Source organism: Mangifera indica, chromosome 8 (genome assembly GCF_011075055.1).
Source record: "Mangifera indica cultivar Alphonso chromosome 8, CATAS_Mindica_2.1, whole genome shotgun sequence".
In the NCBI taxonomy this organism is placed as follows: Eukaryota; Viridiplantae; Streptophyta; class Magnoliopsida; order Sapindales; family Anacardiaceae; genus Mangifera; species Mangifera indica.
Window position 1 is genome coordinate 2190541 of NC_058144.1, and position 11146 is coordinate 2201686.

The following is an 11146-nucleotide window of genomic DNA, read 5'->3' on the forward strand; positions in this document are numbered from 1 at the left end:
AAACGAGAGAGTTCGGTTGGTATATATAAGAAGGAGCAGTGCTTAAAAAAATAAATAACCGTTACGTACACTGAGCGGTAGGGTCGTATATCAGAGAATTCATATGTATCTGTTTATACATTATATATAAAATTAGTATGAAAGTTTGAATTGCGCCGCCACGAATGCATGACGATATTTAGAAAAAAAAAAGTTAAGTTTGACATTGGAGAGAGCGTGTTCACACGCTCCATCCTCTGGGGATCATGTGGTTGAGCTGACGCTTATTATTTTGCAGCGGCCTCGTATTTGTACTATTTTTCACTACAAATTAAGCCTCTTGAAATCTGTAAATAGTGAGATGAGAGAAGTAATTTTTTGAAGCCATTATAATATCATTCAGATGATGTAAATGTCCATGAAAAAAGGGTTGACATTGAATTAACATAAATAGAGAAGAATTTGAAAGTTTGTTTAATTTATAATAGGGAAAAGGACTATTTTTCTTTCAATTTTTAGGTCATTCTTAAACTTATACCCACGGAAGATGAAAAATCTTTATTCTCATCAATAGACAAACTACTGTTAATTTTTTCTATTAAAAGGAGAGATAAAATAATTATTTTATTGTTCATATTAAAAAATTAAAAAATTTATTATTCTTCACCCTCAGGTTTTAGAAATTAATATTTCACCTTTACTTAAAGTTTTTAAACTTTAAAAAATAATATTTTCACCCCCAAACCTAGGGTTTCCATATTTTTTAAAACTCAACCGCCTCCTATATCTTTCAAAAATAACAGTTTCACTCTCATTCTTCAACTTTATCTTTCAATATTGTCTCTGGTCTCTTCCTTTTCCTGGTGCGACGACGATGGTGTGATGAAGAGATCTTCATCTCGTCGTCGCACTGTGCGATGAAGAGACGGAGATGTCTTCATCGCATGATACGATGAAGAGACAGAGATCTCTTTGTCGCACCACCCTACGACGAAGAGGTCTCTTTTCGTCACTCCACCCAGACGACGAAGGATGACGCTTCGTCATCCTTTGTTGCTCATCTGGTAATCTAGATGCGACGATGAAGGATGATGAAACGTCGTCCTTTGTCTGTTCTTCCAAATCTAGACGACACTTCGTCGTCCAGATCTAGGGGATGAAGAGTCGTCCTTTGTAGTCAGAGATGAGAGATTGGTGGAATGCGTCGACCGTCGGTGGTGGCTGAAGAAGGAAGCAAACTATATGGGTGAAATCTAAACTTTTCAAACTTCGAGGATGAGTTGAAGTGTTAGTTTTTAAAACCTGAAGGGGAAAAATGGTGAAATTTTAAAGTTTAAAAGTTTATAGATAAAATGACGATTTTACACTTGTCCCTAACTGAAAATTTAGATAACAGTTTAGTCATAAGTTAGAGTTTAGATTTTTCATCTCCTGTGAGTGTAAGTTTAAAATTAGGCTAAAAGTTGGGCGGGAAATAGTCCTTTTCCCTTTATAATATTGAGGCATTGATTTGCCATTTCAACTGATGTGATTGGGTTATTAAAATTAATAATTTATAACCATCAATAATTTTCTTAATTTCAATACAATAATGTCACTTTCCAAACACTCGATGGTTCATTGAATTTGTATAAGCTACTCTATGAATCATCATTTTTTTAATTTTTATCAAGGCTCTCAAACTTTTATTTTTAAGATTATCTAAAACTAGCACATTGTTTTACTTTGAAATATTTTATAAATATAAAAAAAAAAAAATCAGTGGATTTAATAACTCTTCATGGTCTAATTTTTACCCTATTATAAAAGAGGTGGAGCGTTAAGTGAAAGGTAGTGAAAAGCGCGTAAGAATTAGAAGAGCTTGGACAAGTTAACATGGGGTGAAGCGAATTTTAGTGACACGTGGTGCTCGTGTGGCGGGAAAATGTCGGGTAACAACTAACAAGGAGGCCGGTGCACATGAGACCCATGCACTCGTGCTCTCTCAGTGAAGATGAATATGCAGATAGGAGGGGTATGGCACTGCCACCAGCCACTACTCTTCAGAACCAAATCTCATATTATTTATCAACCATCACTATTGTACGATACGTGTCATTTCAATATATATGACTGTGACAACTCCTGAACGCTTCTGTGTGGTTAATGCCCGTGGCCTCTCCAGTTTTCCCCTTCACATCTAAATTTGTGGGCAGGGTTAAACCGGTCGTGTAAAAATCAACAACACACGTCGCCTCGTATTCTACGGTTTCGGGACTGCGTGATTTTAAAGCTATTTTTCTGGGGCATGAACAATCCCTGGCCGTTGGTCTTGTTGCTTTCTGAGGAACCAGGTGGTCAAAAAGCGTGTGAATTTTTGGATTTTAGAAAAATATCGCTTCCGGACCAAGACGTTCATGCATAATTTTTAATTAATTTTTGCAAAATTCATTGATAGGCTTTTTTTTTTTTTTTAAAAAGAACCTTAAACAGTGAAACAAGATGAAGAATATATAAATTAAATCATCCTACAAAGTGAAATTCATATATGCCATAAGGACCAAGACCTTTGAATATCATAAAGTAATTGACCATAAATTAATACAAATATACCTATTCTTGTTGATATAATAATTTGTTAATACAAATTAATAATGTTGCTTACTCATTCGCATCTTTGAAAGATGCCCATTCACACATGGGCATTGGAAAAAACTGTTTCTTAGATAGGGATCGAGTGAGTTGTGTGCATTGGAGAATGGTGGACAAATAAACAGCGCATTAATTATATAATTTGGTCAATATCATTGTTCTATATTCTTACAAATAAAAGAAGACTCATGGGAATAAGAAACAAAATCAAACCCCAGCTGGTAAACCGGAAAAACAAAATGAAACCCCATCAATGAAGCTTCCTTAGATATACTTGTCTATTTTAAATTTTGGGTGGTGAAATGGAAGACCCCAGCTAGCTCCATTAAAGTTATAAATTGATGAGAAAAATTTACAAGAAACCAAGTAGAATACGTCTCTTGTTGTTAGGGTTCATTATTGAATCAGCTCAATTACAAAATGTTTTACTTTCAACTTCATTTTTTTTTACCCGACAGAAATCACTATCATTGGTAGCTGATATTTTACCTAATTATAACTCTATCAAATCTGCATCTACCTAGAAAAAGCCTTCTCATGCATTAGATTGTGTCTGAAATTGAATAGACATTGATGTATAAAATTATTTCTTTCAAATTGATGATGGTTCAATAAATATTAGTTTATCCTGTAAAATCTTGTAGTGTACTCAATATAGGAATAGTATTAAGCATCAAGGAAGATTTTCAGCTGATATTGATGATACGAAGATATTTATAATAATAAAAGTAATCTCAGCAACAAATGACTGGAGAAGAAAGCATTGTGTAGATAAAGCCATATTTGGTAAACAATCCAATGGAGTAGTGCGCTAGTTATGGCCTAACCCACTTGGCTCAAAAAACTCGAACAACGATTGGGATCGATGCCAGATTCCAAGTCAGAATTTATTTTCTCACCGGCTTTGGTGGGGTGGGGAGGGGCGGGGAAGGTCTAAAGGTTATGGACTTTATTTTTTTTTCAATCTTTGAATGATGTGTAAAAGAGTATGTGTACCTACGAATCCTTTGTGCTTTTCACAATGCCCCTTTTCTGGGTTCTCCGATCATCCACGAATTGGTGCTAGATTAGATTCAACAATTTCCACTTCTGCTTTTGACTAAAAGAAAGATGAACTCCAAGTTGCATTCAGTAGTATATTTGGGTCCTACATTTAGATTTGCTGGTTCTGAAATATCCTGTTAAAATATTGCATGCTCCATTCATCATATCACTTCTTAATCTCATCGTTAAATTCTAAATTCATGCAGAAAACCTTTTTACATAATATGAAGTTTCTATAAACATATATACCTGCATGGAGAAGAAAGTGATCTATACAGATCATAGTAGATGCTTGCATATTATATTAAAGAAACACCAATCTTTATTCTGGTAACTAAGCAAATAACAAGGCACGTAGCCAAAGTGCAATCAAGTGGATCTACAATGAAAGCATAATCTTCATTAGCTTATATTCTCTTTTCCTCTCAAGATTTTATTCCAGATGGAACCTGTTTCTATAATTAATTTATGTTACTCTAACTTGCAAGCTTTCCCACATATTCTCAAAAATTATATTCTCCACTCAGGGTAAAAAACACTGATATATATAGTTTCCTTTTAGTGATTTTAATAGATATTAAAATTTATTCGTGCTGAACAACATAATTTCTCAATACAATATATTCCTACTGGAATCCATGCCAGGGCCACAAATAGCTTATATATAATATGATTACTTAGTTATTTCCTCTTTTATGGAAAGGGAAAGGATTATCTTTTTGTGACATAAACATCTCAATATGTTATATCCATAATGTGAAATATTTTTCCCAAGTGCTAGTTGGTTGCTTTAGGGTTCTCGAGAGAGAGAGAGACAGAAATTTTCTACAATTACAATGAATCATAAATATATTAATTGAGCCCTAAAGAGCTGTAATGTGGGTACGTAAAATTACAGAAGCTAGCGTGGCATACCTTTATTATTATAGTATAATCAAAATGATGTTGTTATCAATAATGAGCAGGAAATGAAGTGGACTAAAAGAGTTGTGTGTTGACTGGGAAGAGAATAAAAAAACAATGTGAGTCAACTTGGAAAATAACCTGGTTTAAATTTAATGAAAGTTATATTTGAGTCCTACAGGTAGGCAATTGGCAGTGGCATCTATTCCTAAAATATCACATCTTATTTTCATTAATTTATAATATACTGATAGTGAAATCGATGGCCACCATAGCCCAGAGGAACACATATTATTATTTTTGGCAAAAATTCAGACAGACAAATCCCAAGTGGGTATTAATCAATTACTCGACTAATGATCAATTGGTCGTCATCTTCAACTCGTCAAGTATTGACCTGCATTTGTAGATATATTCCAATCAGAACTGCCAACGATTAATAATTTTTATTAAACGATCTTATAAAGGAACTCTTCATTTGCTCCAAAGGGTGCTTCAGCATGATGATATAAATCTTAATCTCTTTACAAAAGTCATATATATTTTAGTTCTGTGAATATCTATTCTGCAACAAGCCTACAATGTGAACTTGGAAAATGAGAAACGGCCTTTACAAGTAAGCCTAAAATTGATGGCCTAAAGCTATTGTTAACCATTATATTTGTACAGAAAAACTCAATGAGCTATAAAATCCATTAACCATACCGTAACTTTTGGAAACTGATATTGCCGTTGTTTTTTTTAACTTTTATGTAATGTTAAAAGGATTCTTTTTTTAATGTTTCTGAATTGGGGATTTTTCTGCTTCTAGTTCTTAAGAATGTAAAAGTGTTTTTGTGTAGTCCACATGGAGTCTCGTTTAGAATTTTGAGGATGCGATGTGGGATAATTGAATCCCTTTGATGGCATAGGCTAGGAGTTAAGGAAGTTCAAGTTATATATCACAAGATTTATATAGCTATTTTGAAGAAAATGTTTTTTTGTTTTTGGTTTTGTCACAATCAAAATGACTTTCAGTTGTTAATAGGGGTAAAATGAAAGAAAAAAATTTGTTAAAATGAGTGGAGTATTCAGAAATGAAGATTAAACCGGCCAGCAAAATTGTAAGCATATCTTAGTTTATCTATTTGAGCTATGTCTTTGTGTGAGTTGGATAATTTTAAGCAGAAAGGAAGTTAATTTGAAAATGAATGAGCAGCTACCTATTAGGGGTAGGGAGGGACGGTACAGATTCAGCTTCCCTCTGAACTACAGGAAATTTAGCTTGTGGGAAGAAAAGTGTGGACTTAGCAATTCTATTCTCTGCTATCATTATTGATCTACATATGGTTTCTTTCTGCTAGTCAAATTTCGATTTCTTGTTGTCTAAGTTACCACTAGACCAAAAAGTAAGATCAAGCAGACGAGATCATGAAGTTTATAATAGTTGTTGTAGATCAATGGTTGCCGGAGATTGCAGTCTGAATGGCGATTTAAATTGGGTTTTGAAACCTTTAGTTGGCCATACTGGTTGATGAAGCTTTAGTGGTATGTGAAGAAGATGAAGTTAGTGGAATGATGGTGCCCAATGCTTTAGCAGTTGTTATATCAACTATGTTAAGCAATGAAAGTTGCATTGATCCGTTGTGCATACAGTTCCGAGAGCAATTATTTATTTAGCCTCGGACTTGGAATGCCAATGTTCTTCTGTATGATATGAATCAGAGATAACAGACATACAGTATATTATAAATTTGGCTTACATTAACTCCAGATTTCAGTTCCTTGAAATTTACAGCTTAAAACACTTCTGCAAAGCTTTATCTTCAAATTGAAAGAACATCAAAATTAGAAGGATTAACTAATAAAAAAAAGTTCAGATGTTAAATTTCTGAAAGAAATTAATCACTGATATAGATCTATAAGAATTACATAATCCTAATCTGTTAACTCCAAGCAAGTAAACAATATTGTTCTGGCTAATGCATGGGGGCTCAAGGACACCCAGGACCAGTCTATCAACTTCAACCGGAAGAAGAAGCCTTTCCACAAAGATCCCAATGAGATGAGCTGCGGTGGTTGAGTTGAATAATCTTCAAGACAACATTATCTCTATGCAACATTCCAATAACAATAACAGAGCTGCCTTCCTTACCGGACCAGAAAAAACCATCTCAAGAGCCTCTATGCACCATGAAAGCATAAAAAATTTGAGGTTTCTCTATGTTTCTAGTTAGTTACCTTTCTTCCAGATATAGTTGTCAGGCTTCTGCCGGGAGGTTTCTGTTCAGTCTCTTAACCATTTCCTAAGGTGAGAGGACAATACATTGCAATATCTAGTAGTTGTGACAACCTTGCTCTTAAAGATCAAGGGAAGGACTTTACAACCAGAGCAAGCTTTCACCATAGCTCATAAGCCAGATCTCTGATCTGTAAAAGTCTGTTGAGAACCTGTGTCAGGTGGAAAAACCGAGCAGAATAATGTTACTTCCAAAATAGATGCATGCCAGTAGATGTTGCCAAAAGATTATCTAGAAGCAAGCCAAGATGATAACTGACACATCTAGTCACCAGGATTTATGAAATATATTGCTGAGTGGCTAAAAAGTACTTTCTAGGACATGAGTGCATGAGGATGTTAGAATGAAGGGGCAGCAATATGAGAAAGAGCGACGGAAAATGATTGATATGAATGTATATTAAGCCAAGCATTAATGGAATACAAAATACAAAAGTCGGTGAAGAGTTTTTTGCCATGTACAGTGACAGTCGTAGCCCTGTGCGAAAAAAATGGTGTTTGCCGTGCAGAATGAAGTGAGGAAGAAAATAATATGTGACAGAGATGATCAAGAATTATTTAGACATAGCAGATTTTGCAACCCTAAGAAGATTCAAATGTGAAAAAGCTACGGAAAAAAGTGACACGATACTAAGTGCATATAAAAGTTGTTAACTAATACAAGAATTAACACACCTCACAGTATGCTAAACTCTGGAAGCAAGATTTTCTAACATTCACAGTCTTGGGACCCAAACTTCCATATTCATAAAACGAGTTCAGGTATAGATCTGGTGGTCCTTTCATATGAAGATTCCAGGGAGAGATTCCTTCATGATGCTGGTTGAAATTATCAGAGCAAGGAAAGTAGCTGGCAATCCATTAAGCAGAAGTACTATGCCGTCTACTCTAAAGGGGTAACAGACTCTAAAATGAGTAATGAGAGTGTAATCCGATCAATGAAATAAATTAGAGTGGAAATTAGAGATCAATACCATAATAAGGCTGGAGTCACAAACATCCAATAAATGTATCTTTAGACATATGTAAAACTGCACATTTTGTTTCTTGGAATATAAACCCAAGTTAAAGGTCTTCACAAGTTTCTGGAACAGCAAGTTGTTGCACAAGGAAACACATTGTGTGTCAAGAATGTTAAATCAAAGTTATGATCTAGGACAAGACTTACTAGCAAGAACTTTTATCTGCTGCAGGACACTAATTTTACTAAATCATCAGTCTACACCAAAAAACGAACTTTAGTAATTGGAGGCCTCTGCTTGCTATGAATGTGTGCATGCACACTATACATCATTTGGTTTCAGATTACTTTAACTGCATATTTAAATCTCAGTAGTAGTATTTAAGGCCTTGAATAAGAGCATAATATATTGCACCCAGCTGACTTCAAATGGATTACATATAAAAAGACAGTTTACATATGGAAATTTAAAGAATCAGTGAAAGCCACTAAGATTGGACAAGGATAGACACATTGACCTATATTCACATGATTCAGGAACTTGCTCTCAGATTTTATAACATGCCTTCATCTCCACAATCCAATGATACAAGATTAGGATCTTCTAACCACTGATACCTTGAATTAGCTCTACATCTATCAAATGCACCTAATTATCTATTGTATAGAGGATCATAATTTTCAAAAAGCTGAAACAGGTCTTTCCATTTAATAATATCAAGGCTAAGATGTAAAATCCCTAAACATATGCAATCCACCTACCAAGTAGCGATAACAAAATACAAGATGTACCTCTAACAATTGTCCTGCTTTGTTGGTAGCAAACTCCATAATTTCCCAGTCCCTAAGGAAATAATTTTGCATTCGAATAATTGAAACTGTACAAGAAAAAGAAAATAAAATTTTCTCTATATCATTTTCATTCTTAATTTTCGTCTCATAAAGTTTCTGGGCAACAGCAACTAATACAGGATGTTAAATAATCGACAGTATTCGAATGATAAAGCGAATGCATGAGATTTAAAACCACAGCAGAGACAAGATTACGCCAGTGAATTTAACAATCAGACCGTCACGTGCAAGGTCAGAGTCGGGGAAGTAACGGAGAAAGAAAGAAATGGTATCTATTTGCTTCCGGTTAATGGTGTTCCAAGCTATAACAGATAACACAAAAGCTGATAAAAACAAAAAAAACAAAAAATTGCAGCATTATGGACTACAGTCAGAACTAAAAGACAGACTGCAAACCACGTGCAGGGCGGTAAAACGACGACGTGTGTGTGTTTTTGTCAAACTTCCATTTTATTATAATTTCTAAAATAAACATATAACCAAAATTATGGATTTCAAGGATTTAACAAAAAAAGAAGTTTGTCCAAAAATAGTATAAAGTATTTAGATGATGTAAAGGGAGGTGGGATGTTATATCAAACAGTACTTCAAGATCTGGGAGAGAGAATCAGTAGATTTGGGTGCCACGTTATTTTCTCTATTAATCAAGGTCTTACATCGCACTTGAGGAACAGCCTAGTAGTATCCTCTGGCTTCATGTTAAAGGAGGAATCGACCTAGTATCTTTTCTATGAATTATACAAGTTTATTCTTAAACAATAATTAATTAAGCCTTTAATTTCAGATTAAATACTTGTAGATTATAATTAGGTCACTATTGGCCATGGAGAGATAGATTAATCAATCGATGACTCATGTGCACAATGTCAGATTAATGCGAGTGGGAGTAGGACGGGTCTGAATCGTCCTCTGTCACACGCATGGCAAAGCTGCCCACATTCTGGACGGATTCCCTTTGTTGTCTTGGTTCTCTCTGTTAAACTCAAATTTATCTCCTTTCACCAGTATCTTCCATTTACTCATATCAATCCTTTCACCAGTTCTCTCTGTTAAAGAAATTTCTGCATTTTCTTGGATATTTTTAATTTTCCTTCTGCAATTCTTATTGCATTTCCAATAAGGCTCGTTCGGTTTTATTATTCATTAACATTTGTTCATGTGCAGCTCAATTGAACTCTGTATTATTGGAATCATACATACGCACTATGGACATGCTTTGATTAAAAAAAAAGAAAAAAAGACAACTAAAATTGCAGTTCAGGCAGTAGCTATAACAGGAACGCATTTCCACTTCAAAGTTCTGGATGAACGAGTACATTTCTTGGAGTGAAATAGCCGCGCAGATTCACACTCTCCCTCTCTTTGTCTTTCCGGCCTACATGTTGCTCAATCATCTTCAATTCTTCCATCATATTACAAGGTCTGCTTGAAGACTTTCTATTTCCATGGAAAGTTATCTGTTCATTGTAGTGGATTGTGGAAATTTACAGCTTTAATTGAGGAGTGGCACTAAGAAGACTGATGGAAAATTTCACTGGAATCCCAAGATTCTCTGATTATAGGCATGCAATTCCTTTATGGTTATTTGAGTCATAATTATTCAAGACCAGAAATCCCACCACTGATATCCGGTATTAGACTGATCAAAGAGATCATCCGATTCGAATTTCCGCCAATCTGCTGGTGATGTCAATGAACTCTCTGCAGGTTCCACCATGGGCATAAGGTTGGGCTCTTCCTTAAGTCCAAAGTACTCAGCCTTTATACAGCTGTCATCATCAGACAGAACACCTACTCTTTGTTCTGATATCTCCAGGGACAACCTCGGCTTCACTTCTGATTCATACTTTGTATTTGTGGCATCTCCATTATCTAATTCGCTGTCCATGCTGTTCACGGCTTCTTCTCGTGGTTTTTTCAACAAATCATTCATTCTTTGCAACTGTCAAATATCAAGTCAATTAGTTCATTAAACAATTGAGCATTATTGAAATTACATAACGATATGTAAGTACCTGAATAACCAAGGCCTGCTTTTCTTTCTTGAGAGATTCAAACCGGGAAGCCAAATTGTCGTAATTGGCTTGCAGTATATTGTAGTCTCGTTCAAGCTGCTTTGACTTCCATCTAGCTCTCTTGTTTTGAAACCATATCGCCACCTGACGTGGCTGCAACCCAAGCTCCTTAGCCAATTCTAGTTTCTTTCGTGGCTCAAGTCTAGTCTCATTTTCAAACACCAATTCCAATGACCTGATCTGTTCATCACTGAACCTCCTCTTACCATTCTTGTTCCTCCTTTTTCTTGAAGTCGCAAGCTCGTTTAAGCAGGAAAAAGGCTCAGCCCTCGGAGAACATTCGTCTTCATCAAACATATTTTTTGAAGCATAAACGGACATATAATGAATATTCTCGATTTCAGGACAACATGGCTTCAAATTTATATCCTCTCTGATAGCGTGCACTGTTTCTCCTCTTGTGCCTCGTAAAAAAAGCTTTTT

The 11146-nt window shown here is 35.1% G+C and overlaps 1 protein-coding gene across 1 annotated transcript; it reads right to left on the reverse strand.

The window, feature by feature from the left end:
• Positions 1 to 9807: 9807 nt before the first annotated feature.
• On the reverse strand, positions 9808 to 11146 carry LOC123223886 (homeobox-leucine zipper protein ATHB-7-like). The gene is made up of 2 exons (XM_044647350.1): positions 10664 to 11146; positions 9808 to 10590 (listed from the first exon to the last, which is right to left on the reverse strand). The coding sequence occupies exons 1-2, from the start codon at positions 11042 to 11044 to the stop codon at positions 10249 to 10251; spliced, it is 723 nt and encodes a 240-aa protein (XP_044503285.1). The 5' UTR covers positions 11045 to 11146; the 3' UTR covers positions 9808 to 10248.